The sequence below is a fragment of the Sorex fumeus genome, unplaced genomic scaffold (genome assembly GCF_029834395.1).
Source record: "Sorex fumeus unplaced genomic scaffold, SorFum_2.1 ptg000098l, whole genome shotgun sequence".
Classification (NCBI taxonomy): Eukaryota; Metazoa; Chordata; class Mammalia; order Eulipotyphla; family Soricidae; genus Sorex; species Sorex fumeus.
The window spans coordinates 20831428-20851889 of record NW_026606155.1 but is presented as its reverse complement, the minus strand read 5'-3'; the positions used below and the strand labels follow the sequence as shown (position 1 = coordinate 20851889).

General features: G+C 49.9%; 1 protein-coding gene across 3 annotated transcripts in view; it reads left to right on the top strand.

Moving 5' to 3' along the window:
• The first annotated feature begins 16475 nt into the window (after positions 1-16475).
• The window catches only part of JDP2 (Jun dimerization protein 2), a 42630-nt gene continuing 38643 nt past the window's right edge, over positions 16476-20462 (top strand). The window contains exon 1 of one of the 3 annotated variants that reach the window (XM_056133849.1): positions 16476-16553. In XM_056133849.1, the coding sequence (XP_055989824.1) occupies positions 16502-16553 (52 nt within the window). In that variant the 5' untranslated portion in view covers positions 16476-16501. The other 2 variants (XM_056133850.1, XM_056133851.1) reach the window with 2 other exon arrangements.

The following is a 20462-nucleotide window of genomic DNA, read 5'->3' as shown; positions in this document are numbered from 1 at the left end:
AAGGGCTTTAGGGTTTGGGTAACAATAAAAAAGCCTTATCTTCAACTTAAGGTTTCCTGCCACATATGTTCCTCCCAACACTGTCTCCTTTGAGTCTCTGTCCACTCATTGACATTCTCCCTCTCTAGTTATGAAAGTCCTGAAGGCCTCTTTTTCCAATAGGATGCGGTTTCATCCTTATTGGAAATCTGTTGTTCGTGAAGCCTCCTCCATCAGTGGTTGTAACTGGCCTACAAGAGAACTCAATGTAGTTTCTACATTTCTGCCTGTTGCTTCACCTTGCGTTTCTGCTATGGAGATGGTTTCTTTCCTCAAACCTCGTGAACTGAGATCTGCTAGCTTCAGACACTTCCTCTGCTGCTTTTTAGAAAACGTCTCTGAGCTTTCCTAGAACTGAAGAGTAGGACCTTGTTTTGGTTAGATTTTGACTTTAGGGAATATTGTGGCTGGTTTGATCTTCCATCCAGACCACTGAAACTTTATCCTTATTAGCAACAAGACTGTTTCTTTTTATTTTTTTTTTATCATTCACATGTCACTGAGGAAATACTATTAATTTCTTTAAGAACCTTCCCTTTGCATCCTTTGGCTATTCAACTTGGCTGCTCGGTGCGAGAGCCTTACTTTCAGGCCATCACTGCTTTTGACGTGCACTCCCTCACTAAGCAGAGGCATTTCTAACTTTTGATTTGAAATAAGAGACTTGTGACTTTTCCTTTCACTCAAACACGGACCATGTCGGCTTGAAATTGACCTCCTAACTTCAATAAGGTTGTATCTCAGGAACTGGAGGGACCCGAGGAAAGGGGGAGAGATAGGGGGATAGCTGTTGGTAGATTTGTCAGAACATACACCGTATTTTCCAGTTAAGGTCACTGTCTTAGATGAGTATGGGTCATGACACCCCAAAACAATTATAATAGTAACATCGAAAGCAGCTGACCACAGATAACCAGAACAGGTATCACCATCATCATCATCATCATCATCATGAAAAAGCTGAAAATACGATAATTCCCAAAATATAATGCAGACTTGAAATGAGCACATGTGGTTAGAAAAATGGGGCCAATGGGGACTAGAGAGATCATACAGCAGGGAAGGAATTTGTCTTGCATGTAGCCAACCTGGTTTCCTCTCCAGTATTCTAGATGTTCCCCTGAGCACCACCAGGAGTGATTCCTGAGTGCAGAGCTAGGAGTCACCCCTGATCATCACTAGGTGTGGACAAAAAAAAAAAAAGAAAGAAAGAAAGGAAGGAAGGAAGGAAGGAAGGAAGGAAGGAAGGAAGGAAGGAAGGAAAAAATGAGTCTTTAGATTTTCTTGTTGACTTGCAAGAAAAAAAGGCAGTATCTGTAGAGAACAAAGTTTCCTACACATTTAAATAATGGAGTTTTGCTTAGCACTGAAAAGAATCAAGCCATGAAGTACACAGAAAATTCTTAATTACATAGTTTCAAGTGAAAGAAGCCAACTTGGAAAGTCATCTGGGAAAGGCACATTGACAGAGGCACTGAAAGGCTCACGGGCTGTCAGTGGCAAAGGATGGATGAACAGGGGCAGCAAAGAGGAGTCTGAGGCAGGGAAACTCCTCTCTACGGTGCTGCAAGGGTGGGTCCATTTCATCACACACTTGGACAAACCCGGCTGTAATGCAGGGACTTTTGGGTGATAACAGTGTGCCGGTTTGGGTTCATCAGCTGTAAGGAACGTGCCCATCTGGTATGGAAGGTGGAGAACAAAGGAGGCTGTACGTATGTGGGGTGCGGTGTGGCAGATGGCAACTCTTGTCTTCCTGCTGCTCAATTTTGCACCACCGGAATCACTGTATCACTGTCATCCCGTTGTTCATCGATTTGCTCGAGCAGGCTCCAGTAATGTCTCCATTGATCCCAGCCCTGAGATTTTAGCAGCCTCTCCTTACTAGTCCTTCCCAATGATGCCATATTGGAGGCTCTTTCAGGGTCAGGGGAATTAGACCCATTATTGTTACTGTTTTTGGCATATCGAATAAGCCACAGGGAGCTTGCCAGGCTCTGCCGTGTAGTGGGGATACTCTCGGTATCTTGCTGGGCTCTCTGAGAGGGACGGAGAATATATATATATAGTCCATTTAATAATAAAACAAACAAAATGCTATATTACGCCTTGTGAAGAGCATGGGGTTTAGCCGCCTATCTGATTCTGAGTACTAGTGAGTGGGTGGTTCATTAGCTGCAATCAACAGAAAATTCTACATCTGTGCCTCCATTTCCTCCATTTCCTCCATATTATAGAGATGGTAATAGTGCCTTCTTTGTGAGTCTTTGTGAGCACTAAGTGAATTAATAAATCTTAAGCATTTAGGCAGTGATTGGCAAGTAGTAAGTGATCCATCAGTGTTAGCTACTATTTTAAAAAGCAAATCTTTTCCTTAAGTGCTGATTCCGATCGATTGTCTGTCTCTGCCTTTTGGTCACAGCGATCCCTTGTACTCAGGACAAGCAATCTGAACCCTGACCAGAGGATTTCTCTTTCTGTGTGTTGGGTAGAAGATTTTTTTTTCTTCAAATTTAGAGCTTTCAAACCCATGCCTGCTCTAATGCCTGCAGAAAATGCCTCTTGATGAGACCGCACCAAGAGATTAGACAGAAACAATGTACAAAAGTACTAAATCTGTTTTATTTACCTGAGTGACCAGGAAGAACCTCATCCCAAGCTTTCCTTCTCCAATTAGCTTGTTAAAACAGTCAGAGAGGGCCCCAGTAGGCAGCTAGAAACATTTGCCTATCCTTAAACTGAGATCACTATTCAGGTGCACGATGAGTGATCTAATCATTTTTTACCTATGGCAGTGAGTGTCAGGACCTTAGAGATTAGTTGGGAACCACTGATGAACTTTGACATTTTGCTTAGAACTTCAAATGCCTCTAATAGTTACCGAATGTTTTCTCAAAGCATCCTAAATGGCATAATTATGTTTGGAACTCGTGTATATACATATCGATACAATTAGATTGCATTGCCAGTCAGGATTTTTCTGGGATGGAGAGATAGTACAGGGATTAAGGAATTTGCTTTGCATGTGATGGAACTGGGTCACCAGAGTAATGCTGGGAGTGATCCCTGAGTAAGTCTTGGGCGTGGCTGAAAAACCAAAAGATGAAAAAAATGCATATACATACCTTTTAGGTTCTAAGAACCTTTACATGGCTTTTATTTCTTTCAGATGAGGAATGAGTCAGATATTAAGTTAATTAAGCAGAGGGCAGAGAGATAGTCCAGGGGTTAAGATGCATGCCTTGCATGCATCAACTCTGCATCTATCCCCACAGCATATGGAGAGAGAGAGAGAGAGAGAGAGAGAGAGAGAATGAGCAGCACTAGGTGTAGCCCTGGAAGACCCCAGCCCCACAGGGCCCACATAGCGTGCCTCCTCAGGCCCTGGCATTGACCCCAGGGCCAATCACTGGTGGGGTTCCTGAGTCTCCCCTCACCTTCCACAACAACAAAAACAAAAAGTGGTTGCCACAGTTAACCCTCACTGAAACCTCCATGAAAGTCAAGGGCCCAGGGGCTGGAGCAATAGCACAGTGGGCAGGGCGTTGGCCTTGCACGCAGCCAACTTACGTTCGATTCCCAGCATCCCATATGGTCCCCCAAGCACCGCCAGGAGTAATTCCTGAGTGCATGAACCAGGAGTAACTCCTGTGTGTCGCAGGGTGTGACCCAAAAAGAAAAAAAAAAAAAAAAAAAAAAGAAAAGAAAGTCAAGGACCCGGAACAGGCAGCTAGAAACACTTGCCTATGCTTGGCCATCAGTGAATGCTATCCACTTTCACCGGTAATAACTCTGACTGAGGACATTTCTTGGAGTGGGATGTTAAAGTCTGCCAAGGGCTTGCAAGAACATGTGTCACCTTGACTGAACCCCAGAGCAGCTGTGTTAGATGAAGCTGATTTTTCCAGAAACTAAGAGTCCCACTCAAGGAGGCATAGTTTGAACCCAACTCTTTGGTTTGAGAGCCATGTTTGATCTATTGCTTGGTCATTGGAGGAAATATCACGGGCTGGTTTCTAACAGCCTACCATCCCTTTCTCTGTGCAGTGCCCTCCCTTCCTCTCCCCTTCCCTCCCTCCCTCCCTCTTCCTTCCTTCCTTCCTTCCTTCCTTCCTTCCTTCCTTCCTTCCTTCCTTCCTCCCTTTCTTCATCCCTTCCTTCCTCCTTCCTTCCTTCCTTTGTAAAAATAGTTTTTATTTAAAGAAATTTGCCAGAGGGAAAGACATAGAAAGATTGCATTCATCTGTAATAAAATGGAAACTTAAAGTAATAAAATGGGAGACCAACACCCAAGAATAGCTGAGATAAGTACCAGGAGGATTATTACTCTATGGTTTTGAGGCCAGCTGCACATGCTAGGGGAAAAGTCAGCTCAGATAGAGAAGGGAGCACCAAATAAAGGGTGTTGGGAGGTTCCTCTCAGGATGGGAGGTGTGTGATGAGAGTAGACTATAGACAGAACGTGATTGCTACTCAATGTCTCTTTTGCAAACCACAGCACTCAAATGGGAGAGATAACAAAAGGGAATGCCCTGCCACAGAGGTAGGGTGGGATGTGGGGGATGGGGAGGTGGGAGGGATACTGGGATCAGTGGTCATGGAGAATAGGCACTAGTGGAGGGATGGGTATTCGATCATTGTATACCTGAAACCCAAGCACAAAATTTTGTAAGTCTACTACTGTACCTCATGGTGTTTCACTAATAAAAATTTAAGGGAAAAAAAAAAGATTCCATGACTATCTGGCGGTAAAATTTAGAAATATAATTGTAAAACATGACGTTTTCTCTCTTAAAAAATAAGTTTATATTTTGTAATCAATAAAGATGCTAGTTCTCAAATCCCACTATTCCTAAAAAAAATAAAAAATAAAATAGTTTGCCCTAATTGATACCTAAAAGAAAGAAAGAAAGAAAGAAATTTGCCTAGAGAAAGAAAAGCAGAAAGAGAGAGAGAGAGAGAGAGAGAGAGAGAGAGAGAGAGAGAAAGAGTGGGGGGGAAGCCAAGAGCACACATCTTCAGTTGATACGTGGGCCAATCTCCAGGATGAAGAACAAGCCCCACGTTTCTTCGTGCAAAGCTGCCTTTACAGTAGAACTTCTTCCAAAGTGCCTTGGCGTACCTAGTGTTCTTCACATAGAGAAAAATTAATCTGGGAGTTGGGAGTGGGGTGGGGAGCCTTGGACTCTTGATGGTCCTTTCATTTTCTTGTCAGGACCTTTAGATTGTAGCTTCTCCTTTTCTGAGGGGGTTCATTCGTCTCTGGACTGTGTCTCAGTTTTGGCACCTTGGTGGTGCCTCATTTTTTCCGTCTCCCAACCTCTCAATATTTGCATCTCAAAGCCATGAGGTCCTCATGCTAGACGATTTCCTCTTCATTTTATGATTTCATTACCAAGGCTCCCCTGTATCTGCCTGCAACATCTTCCCCCAACGTTTCATCCCTTAAACTTTGAAGAGATACATGGGTGAAGGTCCAGTTTCGATAACTGCTTCCTGCCGGCAAAGCACCTGGATGATCTCAGTTTCCTGAGTACAGATCCTCCTCCTCCAGAGAGTAACCAATCATGATTATCTCAGCCCCCCAGCCAGGGACTGGCCTCCAGATGGGTATGGGACTCAGTCTGGCCTTTGACCAGATAACCAATGAAGAGGACTCTGAGCAAGGTCTGAACATTGAGTGGGGGTTGGGGGTGGAGGGATAGGGGGTGGAGAGGGATCACCTTTTTTCCATGGAGGGGCATAGATTTGTATTGCCTCCCTGACTTGTTTTTTGTCTGCGGGTAGGGCGTCTGCCTTGCACGCAGCCAACATGGCCCACCTGAGTTCGATTCCTCCGCCCCTCTCGGAGAGCCCGGCAAGCTACCGAGAGTATTCGATATGCCAGACACAGTAACAACAAAGTCTCCAATGGAGATGTTACTGGGCCCGCTCGAGCAAATCGATGATCAATGGGAGGGCCTTTACTTTACTTTACTTTACTTGTTTTGTTTTGCAGGGGGGCAGGATTCAGCAGACTTGGCTGTGCTCAACGTTTTACTCCCAGCTCTGCACTGTTAGATGTGGTGCCAGGGATCGAACTCAGGTCAGCTGAATTCGATGCGAGGCAAGCACCCAGCCCATTCCCCTGTCTTTCTGGCCCATCCCCTGACTTGTTTTATTTCATTAACTAAGTCCTATTTATTATCATGGTCCCGTTTTAAAGAGCGCCTGGCTGACTGCTTTAGACCTTATGGATCTTGGCTCATCTCTGGAGGGCACTGAGCTTGGGTACGTGGTTCGAGGGGCTATATCCTAAGGAGAGAATCCAAGAATCCAAGTTCTGAGATATTAACTCCTTAGTTCCTACTTCCCCAGTCAACTTCCTAAATTGGGCTCCTAAATCTTAACTGGATGGGAAATGTGACAAGATGTCACTCGCCCAGAATGACCTGGTGATTTCTCTTTTCAGAGCGAATTGTGATTGCGTCACCTCATTCTTTCACCAACCCAGAGAAAAGGACAAGGGATTCCCAGCAACCACTTGACGCTGGTAAATGTCCTTGATTTCCCCTCCAGCCACTCCCTGGCCCTGGGTTAGTGCCTGTGTGCTCACTTAGCCATCCCAGTGGCCCTGAGCAGTAGGGGGCTCGACGCCTGTCTTCACTCGACCTGTGAGTGTCACATTCCCTGACAAGATCAGTCACGGCCTGGGACTTCCTTTGGTCGCTGCTGTTCCTGTCACCTGATATTCCTTACAGGAGAAAGAAGAGGTTGTAACAGGGAATCTGGAAGACCAATCAGGCTGAAACACCATGATTCGAGGAGTATTATTCTCTGCCAATAAAAAATGACACCAGGGGGACCAGAGCGATAGCACAGCGGGTAGGGCATTTGCCTTGCATGCGGCCAACCCGGGTTCAATCCCTGGCATCCCATACGATCCTCCAAGCACTGCCAGGAGTAATTCCTGAGTGCAGAGCTGGGAGTAACCCCTGAGCATCGCTGGGTGTGACCCAGAAAGAAAAAAAAATGACATCAGGAAATGAGAGACCCATTGTAATTACTGTTATTACATTGTAATTTGCCAAGGCGTCGAAAATCAGATGGACTGGACACGTAATGAGATTTGGAGACGACTGCTGGACTAGAGTCATTACTGACTGAATTCCACAGGACGTCAAAAGACCGCGTGGCCGCCCACCTACCAGGTGGTCAGACTTCTTCATCAAGACCTTGAACGATTGGTTTGAGGCTCTTCATGTTCCTAGAATGAACAGATGCCATCGGGCTACACTAGCACGCGACAGGGACGAATGGAGACATTACTAGCGCCTGCTAGAGCAAATTGATGATTAATGGGAAGTCAAGTGATCTAATGATCAGGAAATGATCTGGGTCTAGGGCCCCCTGAGAAACCAGGGAAGCCTCACTCTATACCAGGCTTCTGGGCCATCTTCTCATCATTTGGGCCATGGACAATCGGGCGGCCGCTGGCCGGAGGGAAATGCAATTGACTTTTGCGTGCTCCGTTGGTTCAGTGCCCTTGTCTGTTTAATCTCCAGGCAGGGTTCCTTGCTGCCAGCAGCTTAGCCCTTTAAGAAAGTTCCAGCCTCCCTTCCGAGGCAAGTAGCAGCCTGAGCCTCTCACCCAGGCTGGCTTCCAGGAGATCCAAACTAGAGCACCCCAAAGCTCCCTCCCTATGACCATTGTTCCAAGTCCTTGCAGGCAGTAAGGCTTTATGTATCTATTCAAATCTTTCTAATTCCCCCTGCAACTTGTCTCTTAGGACATAACACACCCTTGGAATGATGATGGCATTGAGCACAGAAAAGTTAAGTAACTTGCCGGAGGCCACACAGCTAGTAGGCATCAGAGATAGGAGGCCAAGGGTGGGGGAGGGGTCCAGGAAGGGGTGAGGCCATCTGGTTTAGCGTTTGCCCCTTTACTGTTATGCTCTACTGCCCTGCATGATGCATTGACCTTAAAAGACAGTGAGTAGTGAAAACCATGTACAAAGGCCACAGGTGACAACATAGACCCCAAGAAGCCGAACAGGTTTAGGAGAGTGGGGGATGGTGGGCCGTAAATTCTGAGACAGACTCCGGAACACCGAGTCTTTGACCTTATGTGGGAAGGAGCAAGTCTCTGGGCAAGGTTTATATTTTTATATATTGGGCAAGGGCTGGGCTTCGGGGTTGGGCCACACCTGGAGTGCTTAGAGCCTACTCTTGGCTTAGTGCTCGGGCTCAGGGACCTCACCTGGTAGTGCTTAGGGGACCGAGTGGTGTGCCTGGAGTTGAACCAGAGTGGTGGTCACAGTCCCATGCTAGCCCATCCTAGGCAAGTGCTTTAACCTTTGGCCCTAGGAAGCTTTGTGGTGTGTGTGTGTGCGCGCGCGCGCACGTTTGGGCCACACCCAGCAACACACAGGGTTTACTCCTGGCTGTGCACTCAGAAATCACTCCTGGTGGGCTTAGGAGACCATATGGCATACCTGAGATCAAACTTGGGTCAGCTATGTGCAAAGCAAGAGCCCTAACCACTGTACCACCTCTCTGGCCCTCCACAGAGGGGGCTTTTAAAATTCTACCTGGGAGCAGGTAGAGCTGGTGCCTCTAATTGATGGGAGCGAGACTGGCTGGCTCCAGGGGGTTCTCTGACTGCCCTCTAATATGCCAACTGCACAAGTGTAACCACTTAGTGCACTCACTGTTTTCAGGAGCCGAAACAAGCCCACCAGGGTCTTTCCAGAGCCCAGCAGAGGAGGTCCTCAAATAAATCATCAAAGGAACAGGTGCTGAATGGGTGAGGATAAGTTTGACTCCAGAATCTAAAAGACAACTTAAGGTCAGAACTCTCAAAAGGCTCTTGTGGAAAGGTTCCCCAAATACCACAACACACACACACACACACACACACACACACACACACACACACACATACCACCACCACCACCACCACCACCACCCCCCCAAGGAAAAAGTTTGGCATTTGAAGAAGAGGTATTTGGAAGGAAAGCAGGCTTCAAAGGGAAGAGAGGACTAGAGAGGTGTGTTCAAGACATAGAGAAATCTAGGAGCTGGCCAAGGGTGTGGGGGTCCAGGAGGGAGGGCAGAAAACCTGAGGGAAACTGAGTCTGGCCAAGAAGACAGAGTCCTGAGTCTCTCAGTGTTCACCCCCCGCAGCCGAATGAATGGTCTACCTGCAAATGCTGTCTCCCCGGGGGCCTAGGACAGCTCATCCCCTCAGGTTCCGAGTAGGGGGTGAGTTCTTTGGCACCAGGTGGGAGAAGCACCTCAGCCCACTGAGCATCCCAGCCCCGGAGAATGGGGTCCTTGGCACGCAGCCTTAGGGCAGAGCACTTAGGAAGCAGCCGCAGAAGCTGGTCCTCAGAAGCCGCCTCCCCCCTTCCCCCACTGCCTGGAGGGGGAGGGCTTTCTTAGAGGGAACCATCCCCCACCTGCCCCCACTAGGGCCCACACAACAGCCCAGTCACAGGCCTCCTTGGCTCCGACCCACACCTCTCCCCATCACACCAGCCCAACTGTGGAGTGTCAGAGGAAACACCACCTCCCACGGAAAACCTAGGGGACTTTCTCCCCCACTTCAATAAACATTTGCTGAAATAACTTTTCATCGGTGGTTGTTTTCAAACACAAAGCATAAAGAGAGTCCTGAGATTTCTTCACATCATAACTTTAGTTCAGCTCGATCTGGGTCATCAAAATGGGGCTCAATTTCCTCATCTATAAAATATGGCCACATCCTCATTTTACTGTTCCACCCGTGAGGGCCACCCGAGGAGTGACTGACCATTACTTTTCCATTCCCATCTGTTCAATGTCCTATCTGTTCTTCTAGTGCCCAGGGTCAGACTGCTTTCAACATCACTGCGGATGAAAAGAATTATTTCCAGTTCCCAGTCCCTCACTTATTTAAATGTCAATCATAAGCCACGGTTGGCATTGTCAGATGAACTGCCGCCAATGTAATGATGACGTTACATCAGAATGGCAATATCCAGGTGAAAGCAGGAGAACAATGAAACACAGCCAATGGTCAGATGCTACGGGGTCAGAGAATGCTACTAAGGTTGGAGGAAGAAATATTGTAGATTTGGTGAATTTAAGCTGTGCAGCGGTGTACTGTTGGTGGGTTGGTTAAATTGGAGATGATAATTATAACCACATTTATTGAGCTCTTTGCAAATATCAGGTATTTGTAGGTACTTTGTGACTATTTCACTTTAACCTTCTAATATTGTCACTGTCACTGTCCTCCAATTAATTGTTCATCGATTTGCTCGAGCGGGCCCAGTAACGTCTCCATTGGAGACTTTGTTGTTACTGTGTTTGGCATATCGAATACATCACAGGTAGCTTGCCAGGCTCTGCCGTGGGGGCGAGATACTCTCGGTAGCTTGCCAGGCTCTCCGAGAGGGGCGGAGGAATCGAACTCGGGTCGGCCATGTTGGCTGCGTGCAAGGCAAACGCCCTACCGCTTTGCTATTGCTCCAGCCCTTCTAATATAGGGCAACATTATTGTTCCCATTTAACAGATGAGAAGACAGATATTTCCATCTGCTTTTGGTATGTTGGGGGTGGGGGCACACTTGATAGTGCTCAGCATTTACGCCTGTTTACACTCAGGGATCATTCCTGACAGGGGCTTGGGGGACGATATATGCTTTCTGGGGATTGAACCCACATCAGCTGCTATGCAAGGCAAGCTTCTTATCCACTGTACTATCTCTCCAGCCCCTTTACCCGTTTGTTTGTTTTTGTTAACTCAGATATGCAGGCGCGAGGTGGATGCATCTTTGTAGCATACTATGTGGCCTCCACGCTCTGTGGAAGGCTGCTTTCCTACTAAGGAAAAGGGAATCTGATGATCCTTGAGATTCTTCTCGCTGTGTGTGCTTCTCATGCTGTGTCTTCCTTTCTTCTGTCTTGGATGGGGGTTACTTGGGTGTCTGTCAACTTTTTTACCTTCTCTTACTTCACATCTCGATGATGATCAGTATCCCCTAAGACTGTGCCTTAGAACAGCTTCTCTTCTTGTCTTCATTGACTAAAAATTTATTGTGGATCACCTCGCATTTGAAATCTACTATTTCTTGGGTTCAGAGAGATAGTACAGTAGGTAAGGTACTTGCCTTGTGTATAGCCAACCCTGATTCGATCCCTGGTACCCAGATGGTACTCCTGAGCCCTGCCAGGAGTGATCCCTGAGCACAGAGCCAGGAGGAAGCCCTGAGCTCTGCAGGGTGTGTCCAAGATAAAACAAAGAGTGAAATTTAGTATTTTTCAAACATCATCCTTGACCTAAAGGAGCTTGTGGGTTTATCTACAACCCTGGGACCAACTTTAGGGAACTCTGCTTTATAGGTGACATACATAAAATATGCCTCCTGGCTTAAGCCTCTCCCCTCTGCTTATGTAGCAGGATGCATTTTGAATCATATTTCCTGGAACAGAATGCTCAGGTTTTTCCTAGGTCACTGAAATCCCCTCAGTCTCCCATTTGTATGACTATCATCCATCTTCCTGGGTCTCTGTCTGTCATCCTATATGGACAGGCACGGTGTCTTCTTTTAGCTTTTATGTCTCCTCAAATATGGTGGCACACGGTGCATGGCTCATAGCAAACACTCAAAGAAGGTTGTATGATTAAATTATTTAAATGACTCGCTGAATCCTGAGCTGTGAGAAAGCAGCTCCGTGCAGTTCTGTATTTAGTCTCAGATGGCTGAGTGACGTTTGATGGATGAGGCAAGAATAGTAAGCAGATAAAATTCCACAATGTCAGTTCAGCAGTCCTCTGAAGCCTGACTCTGGGCCATTTAATCATGTATTCTTCAGCCTTTTTTTTTTTTTCTTTTTTTTTTTTTTTTGTGACACGTGTTAGAAAATCTAACTCAAACTCTCTCAGAGAGATAGGGAGAGGAAAAAAGAGGAAGAATTTGCTTCATTACTGTCAAGTCCCAAGACCTATTTAGTTTATTCTAAGTTTTGGGTCTAAGGTGATCTTATAGGGGCTTCTCTCATGTGTCTTGGCTCTCTTTTCCTTTGTCTTTTGGTTTCTTTCTCAGTCTGACTCTTGTCCCATGACAGAAAAAAAAATATCTGAAACAATTGCAAACTGCATCTATGCACTGGTGTTTTATGTGTTTTTTTTTTTGGGGGGGGAGGGGAGTGGTGTGCATAACCCAACAAGCACCAGGAGTCAAACTAGGATTGTGGTTTAGCTGCTCCCTAGGCAAGTAGTATCTTCATCTTTGTATCTTTCTGGCCCCTACACTGGGATAAAGGGAAGGAATTCTCTTCCTCTATCTTCACATCAACTCTCAGGAAGACCCTGGCTGATGGGTCATGTGCCCACTCCTGTAATTTTAGGAAAGGATCACTCCAATTAGTCAATTCAGATCACATTCCCATCCTAAGGTAGGAGCGATGAGACACTGGGATTGACATACCTCTAAGGCTATGGAGGGAAAGAACCGTGGTTCTCCAAAGAAAGGCATATCAAGAACAACATACATCCACAACACCCAGCCCCACTCTCCCTAAGCTGGGGCCTAGTATTTTAAGCAGAGAATTTTCTCTCTCCTCATCTCTAAGGCTTATTATTTTAGAAGATGAAAGAGAAGATGCTGGGCTTTACCCAGATAGGACCACATTTCTACAGATGCTGACCTGTCATCAAGTCTTTAGGCTTGTTGCATGACATTTTATAAAATTCACACCGGTGGTTTTTAGAAGAGAAGTTTTTGCATTCCCAACTCACGAATTTCCTTCTCAAATACTTTAGCTTCAATGGTATCCATATATATATATATATATATATATATATATATATATCTGTGTGAATTTTTTAGAACTTTAAACCAGACCATTCCCAAATTCACATCCAGATGTCTTCATTCCCTCTAAGGAAGAGAGTCAGAGGCTCATTTCCCTCACCTAATTTCTCCTGGTGGTTGTTTGATTGATCAGGGGGACGACTAGGACCTCATAATCAGGTCTCTGTAACTTGTAGAATATATAACATCTGATCTCAAACATTGTTTCATTTTATGACACCATCCTGACCTTTACCTAAGAACTTTAAAACACACTTTCCAAATGAGCAGATTAGGGGCTGCAGAGATAGTAAGGCAGGTAGGGTGCTTGCCTTGCAAGTGGGCAACTCTGGTTTGATCCTTGATAACCCAAATGATTCCCCTAAGCCCTTCCAGGAGTGATCTCTGAGTACAAAGCTGAAAAAAGACCTAAAAATACCTGGGTATGTCCCCAAAAGCAAACAAACAGAAAAATCAAATTAGCAAATCAAAGCAACTATATTTAAAAGTTCTGTAATAACTCCACCTAAAAGACTTAGATTGGTTGGTCTATACCCAGAGCTGCAAAATCAAATATCCTCAGGAACCAGCCTATGGAAGTCAATGACCGCCCTGCCTCTGCGAGTTCAGGCTGGGTAGAGACCCTCAGACTGGAGTGTTTATGTTCCACTTCTAAAAAGCGACATCTAGGCGACAGCAGCCCTTTGTTGCCATCCGGGCGACACACCAGAACACTCATATTGAGGTCACGGGAGGTCTGCATCTCTACCTCTTTGAAATTAAGAATTGCCACATGACTTGCTTTGGCTAAAGAGCTGTGAGCTGAGATGAATACACCATTCCAGAGGGGAGTCTTGGACAGCTGGCACATGGCCCTCTTTCTCTCTCTCTCTCTCGCTCACTCGCTCGCTCCTTCTCTGCATTGTGGATACTTGTTGATATTGAGGTGCAATCTTTAGCCATCATGAGTATGTGAACAAGCTCCTCCACCCACTGCTGCCTCCAGTTGGTGAGGAATAAATCTTTCTTGTGGCAAGTCCCAAGCTTTGGAGATGCTACTATAGCATCATACCTAGCTGAACTATGATGAATTGCCTGAATTTTTCTTCTTTGGAAGCTAAACATCTAGCTTTGGGGATGGGGAAAGGATCTTTAGTATGCTAAAGCAAACTAAAAGGAAAGAATTATAAAGTTTATCCAGCAAACTCAGATTCAACCTGACAGCTGAATATAATTTGGGATGAACATAGTCTGGATAAAGAATTGGAGTGATGGGAAGCTGGAATGGTAGTACAGTAGGTAAGGCATTTGTCTTCAAGGCCAACACGGGTTCTATCCCCAGGATCCCATAGAGTCCACTGAGCCCTGCCAGAAGTTATTCCTGAATGCAGTCAGGAGTAATCCTTAAGCACTGCTGTGTATTCCCCCCTCCAAAAAAAAAAAAAAAAAGGAAAGAATGGAATGAGAGCTGGAGAGAGATGCTTCAGTGGACTGACCATCCCTCTTCCAAACAAAACAAACAAACAAACAAAACAATGAATGGAACATTTTAAAAAATGACCTTTTGTTTGTGGGCGGACACACACAGCAATCTCAGAGAGTATGGTTCTGTTTGGGGATGGATGCTGACAGAATTCCGGAGACTAGACCTTGCCAGGGATTTTACCAGGACTTCTGCACGTCTTATACTCTCTCTCTCTCTCTCTCTCTCTCTCTCTCTCTCTGGCCCAAAGAAACATTTTTCAGAGCAGCAATCCTACTGAATTCCTACAGCGCTTCCAGCCTCTGTCGCATATCTGGTCTTGGTGTCACTGTTTATTAGTGTCCAAGTTAGTCTCCCTAATTCGCTGGGAGGTGCGGGCTGCGAAGAGCTGTGTTTTAAACTTTGTGTACCACTTAGGCATATAATAGAGTTTCAATAAATGCTCATAGGAAGGCCAGTTGATTATTTAGAACTATCACTTCCTCCTTTGAACAAGTCTGCAGAACTCATTACTTTGCCACTTTACCTTTTCCTGTTTGCAAAGGGCTTGAGATTCTTGAATGTCTGCTAAGGTTTAAAACCTGACAGTCTTAAGTTGGCCAGCATTTGCTGATTCCTCCGTCAAGGATCCAGAGGTGGGTTAAATCAGGAGCTCAGACAATGCATCTTTCACTCCCATCGCTGACCTCCCTCACCTCTCAGGTAAAAGGCATCCAGCGAGCTTTACCCTCACTGGATGCCTTTTTACCTGGAAACTCCTGGCAATTTCAGGTCCAGCTTCTGGCAGTCTCTCTTCCCAACAGACCCACAAAAAAAAAAAAAAAGTCCTAATCTCATCAAACTCATTTGGGCTACTGGACAGCTTTGAACTAGACAACTGGTCAGAGTGAAGTGTATTAACCCGCTGAGCGCTTGCTATGCAGGCAGCAGGCCTGGGTTCTATCCCCAACACTGCACAGTCATCTGATCACCTCTAGGTATGACTCTCAAACACGGAGCCGAGAGTGGCCCCTGCATTGGGGAGGGTGTGGCTCCCCAAACACAAGAAACCAAACTGCCTTAGGCTGGATCATGTGATAGCTGACCTCCACCAATGAGGAAGGGAGAGGCAGTCCAGTGTCCCTACAGCTGAGCCAGCTTAAACCTCTCCCTCCCATCACTTCCAGAGGCAATGAGCCTTGCAGACCCACCTGGCAGAGGGCAATGGGGTTGGAGAGGAAGTCCAAGCTATGTTTGCAGAAAAACATCTCCTCCAAAACATTGGACCCAGCTTACCCCCTCGGGGTCACCCCTGCAACTTATTTAAAGTGTTGGGGAGTCAGAGTGGGTGGCCCAGCCAAGTCCAAAGTAGGCCCGGGAGAGGACTCGCTCTAACCACACACATTCATTACTAGTCCCCCCGCATACATCAGCTTAGTTTGTTCACAGTCCCAGACGTAGGCACAGAAAGTCACGTTCTGTTCTGTGTTCTCTTCCATATACACGTCCGGAGCTGAGGCTCCCGGGACACCTCACAGGGCAGTCTCTGAGAAGCTGACTTTGCTGTCCCAGCTGCAGTCAAGGTGTCATGTCGCTGGTCTTTCTGGAGTTGATCATCATGGGGGCACAGGGTGATCAAATGACAGCACATTTTAGTCTGTACTGACAGGACCGACCTTTCCTTTTCTTGCTAACTTGGCTGTTTGGAGGGTGAGAGCAGGCAGTGAAGGTGAGCCCTGGTGGGGTTTCCGGTCCCCAGGTTCTGCCTCTCCTCCAGGTGGCCCTCCCTACGGTGGGGGGATGAGGAGCAGCCCACCCCCAGCCCGGCACCCGGAGAGGCAGGGCGACTGAGGCTTTGCTCAGTTGCTCCCATCTGCCTGCAGCCCTGTTGTTCCTTTCACTCTGACCAGCTGCACTCCAAGAAGCATGAACTTTTTCTTTCACTTCCTTTCTTCTGCGTGTGATGAGCTGACATCAGTCTGAGAAGGAGGCTGAAGGGCACAGAATATAAACACTGTCACTTCCAACGGGTGAAGGCAGGCCGGCAGGTAGGGGGTTGGATGGGGGCGGGGGGGGGGTGGTCTGGAAACGGGAGATGCCAACCAACCGTGGTGCCAAGCAAGGGGTCAGGTGCCTCTCTAGCTGCTGGGCCTTGGCACAGTGGAGCGGCAGGAGCAATGTTTGTTCATTGGAAGAAGGCCATCGCGGGCCAGCTGAGACCCTCCAAAGGTGGACGGGACAGGAAGCTCCGGGGTGCAACCCCGGGCCCTCCAGGGCAGGGCTTAAGGGGGTGGGGCGGGGTGGACGAGTGGTGGGCGGGAGAGGCACCCCCAGGCCTTCCCCTTCTGCCCATCCTTTCCCACCCGGGACCGGGCTGGCGAGGTCCCCGCCTCCCCGGGCGCTCCGAGTGCAGGGCTGACACGGTGCTGAGGCGCCCGGGTCCCCGTGCGGGGCTCGCTCGGCGCCGCCGGGGGCCCGAGGTGGAGGGCTGGGCACGGGCCGGCCGGCCCGGGTGTCGGGGGTGGGAGCCGGGCGGCGGGCCGCGGGCCGCGGGGGATGCTCTTACATAAGCGCTCGCCGCGTCCTGCTTTCGCGCGCGCCGCGCGGGGCGGGGAGCCGGGGGGCCGCGATGGAGCCGGGGCCGGCGCGCACGGGAGGAGGGCGCGAACGGCGTGCGGGGAGGTGAAGGTCAGTGGGTGTGCGGCGGCGGATCCACACGCCCTCCCGCCTGCCCTGTCCCCTCCCTCCCTTCCTCTCCGTCCCCTCTGACGTCTGGAGCTGGCAGCCCGGCCGGTTCCGCATTCCCGACCCCTCCCCGCCGCCCAGGGGCCGCTATATAGCCGGGGCTGATGCAACCCGTCCCGCCGCCCGCCACAGCCTGCGGACGCGAGGGACGCTCGGCGGCGCGACGGGGGGCGCTGGCGGCGGCGGCGGGGCTGGCGCCGCGGCGGCTCCCGGGCCGGGACGGGCCTGGGCACCGGGCGGAGCTCGGCGGCCGCCGGGAGGCAGCGGCGCGGCGTGGGCACGGCGCCGGCAGCCGGGCCCCGGGGGCGCCGCCTCCGCCCGCGGCTTCTGCACGGTGGGTTCCGGGGCGCGCGCGCGCGCGGGGGGCGACCGGGGAAGGGGGCGCGCCGGCTGCGGGACCCCTGGGACCGGGGCGTCCGGGCGCGGGCGGAGCCCCGGAACCCGCGGGAGAGCCTCCTGCACCCCGAGCTGTCCCGGCGGGTGCGGGGCGCTGCAGCCCCGGCCCCTGGCTCCCCGCGTCTGGGGAATCGGGGGCTTCTCTGGGGGCGGGTAGGGGGAGGCTCGCACCCGGGGAGGCTCCGTCCTTCGTCCGCTTCCCGGCAGCCCCCACCGGGCTCTCCCCGAGCCTTCCTGGGGTCCTCCCGCGTCGGGGTGCAGAGAAGTGCGCCCCTGGGGCGGCGGGGAAGGCGGGTGAGTGAGCACCCGGGACCGGGGCGAGGGCGGGCGGTGAGAGGCCCCAGCGCTGCTGCGCGCAGTGCCGGCGGCGCTGGGATGACAGGGGACCAGCCCCAGAGGGGTGCCTGCTCTCGCCCACTTCGCCCAGAGGGAGCGTGGCGCCCGGAGGACCGGGTGCGGGGGCTAGGGAGAAGGGTTGGGGAGGGGTCTCCATCCGATGAAGAGGATGTCTCTCCCGGTCCAGGGGCGATCCCGAAGGCCTTTTGAGGTTCCCTTATCTCACACACCAGGTTACATAAGGAGGGTAACCTGCCCGGTGACCAGCCCTTGCCTCCCATCCAGCTCAGGTTAGAGGACCCGTGGCTGCCCCTCCCCTGGAAGGAGGTGGGGGACCGAGCCTGGACCCCTGGAGTCTGGGTGGTAGGACTTGGCTTGGCCTTGGGTCAGCGGGAGGAGCAAGGAGGCAGGGAGCTCTGGGTTTCTCTGCATGGGCGGATGAGAATGCCAGGTGGCAGACCGCTGTGCTGCCCACTCTACTGGGTGCCCCGGACATCCGACTGGGGCCCGTCCACGCCTTGCTCAGGTCGGTGTGTCAGAAAAGGGCTTGCAGAATGCGTGGGTGTGCATGCCCAGGTTTCCTCTCGGGGGTACGCAGTTTGCAGAAGGCCAGGCACCGTGGGTGGGTGCCTTCTGTGTCCTGTAGGGCCTGGCTCTGAACTGTGTTCCCAGAGCATCGCCCTTCCCGCACCCTTTCCCCTCGAGGCTTTTGAAAAACACCTCCCCTAGCTTTCATCTTTCCAGCAAATCCGGCTGCTGCTTGGGTGCCTGCCTTATCTTCCTTTGCAGGTTTCTGGAGGAGAGTTTAACCAGGTATCAGGTGTGAGCCTGGCCCTGGTTTTATGGAAACCCAGGAGCACTGGGGAAGAGGAGGAAGATCTCTTGGCCAGGCCGCTGGCTGGTTCAGGTTTTGCCTTGTTTCAAACGGGGAGGACGGATTTCTCAAAGGCTCTTCTGTTCCCTTTCGACTTTGGCTTCCGTTCAGGACTGCAGGCAGCTCCAGAATCTTCCTGAAGAGCTGGGTGCTGCGAGATTTGCAGAGCCGCTGGAAGGCATGCGTGTAGAGGCCTCTGGCTTTTTTCCTGTCTTGGCGGCAGCCACCTCCCAGGAGATGTGATCAGTGACAACTGTCCTCTAGGAAGGGACAGGGCTGGACCAGGTTTCCCCATCCCCTGTCTGCCTAGCCACCAGGCGTTGTGATCTCCCCCACCTGTAGGCAGGGCGCTTGGGCATCTTTGCCAACCTGCAGAAGCCCTGGCAGGATGGGTTGGAAGGTTAGGTTCGCTCAGCTTTGTTTGCGTTGGGGCAGCTGGTGTTGCAATGTTGCTCGGACGAGTGTCTCCATTTCCAGCTCCACTCTGGAGGAGAGGGGCCAGGGCCAGTGCCCCGGCTGGCTTGCTCTGTATTCATTCAGTCTCAGCTCAACTTGAGCAGTTGGAGCCAGTGCTGAGGGCAAGCTACATCCCTCCACACACACTACCCCCCCCCCTCCATCCACTCCCACCATCCCCACCCCTGCTTTCTGCTGCAGGATGCAGTTGACCTTTTTTTTTTTCCATGCGAATGAATTATGTTTGAAACCAAAATGGGAGGAAGAGAAAAATAGAGTGAGTGTGTATGGGCATGTGTGTGTGCATACCTCTCTAGGCAGGGGGAGAGCAGCAGGCACATTATTTTTCCATTTTCCTTTAATTAAGGCTCTGTGGAGGTGTGTTTGAAAACAGAGGGTCTCCTATGCCTTTGAGGAGGGTGAGAACACTGTTTTGGCTGCGGCCCGGGCCATATGCAGCGTATGGTGGCCAATGAAACTGGGCCTGGCTCATTCTGTTGCTTGTCTTGGCAGTCGGTTCCGTGGCTTGTGTTACCAGCTCTGGAACTTACGGGCTGCCAAGCTCCATGTGCGTGCGTGTGCGTGTGTGTGTGTGTGTGTGTGTGTGTGTGTACGCATGCACACGTGTATGTGTGCACATGCGCAGGCGCACACGTTCTTGTGCATGCATGTGGTTTGGCCTCTTGAATCTCAGCAGAAACAAATGCCTTAGCAACCCAGGGCTGGAATTTTCGCCTGTTTCTTACACTCATTGCTGGCTTGGGGGATGGAGTGTGTGTGTGTGGGGGGGGGGGGGGTGCTTTGCCAAGTCCCACCAGAGTGGGGACATTTTCAAGTCTGTTTTCTTGTTGTGACCCCGAGATTTCAGTTCCAGAGCTCCCTTCCAAAGCTCCAGCTCACCAATACACTTCTTTAAAAAGGGCCAAAATGTTTTGTTATAATTGGTTGGCATGTCTGTATTGCATATGGAGCTGTGAGCATCTGACCTCAAGGAGCAGTGATGAGGCGAGTGGGCAGAGAGGACAGAGAGAGGCCCGTCAAGGCCTTTCTGGGCACTTCTCGTGGCTTCCAGATAAGATCCCGCTGACAGGCCTGAAGTGGGTTTATTGAGCACCTACTTTCAGTCAGGGGAGAGTCAGGCCTTGCAAACGCATTTCTCTGATCTCTGGGGAAGAGTAAATGTCTCCAGAGAAAGCTTCCAGTTTCCTCTGGGACTGGGATGACTCTGCAGGGCTGAGGTCTGCCACCCCTTATTGTTTTCTTGGAAAGATCGCAGTGCAGGGAGAGAGGGCTCAGAAGATCTCCCCTTGGCTCCGGGAGGAACATAGCTG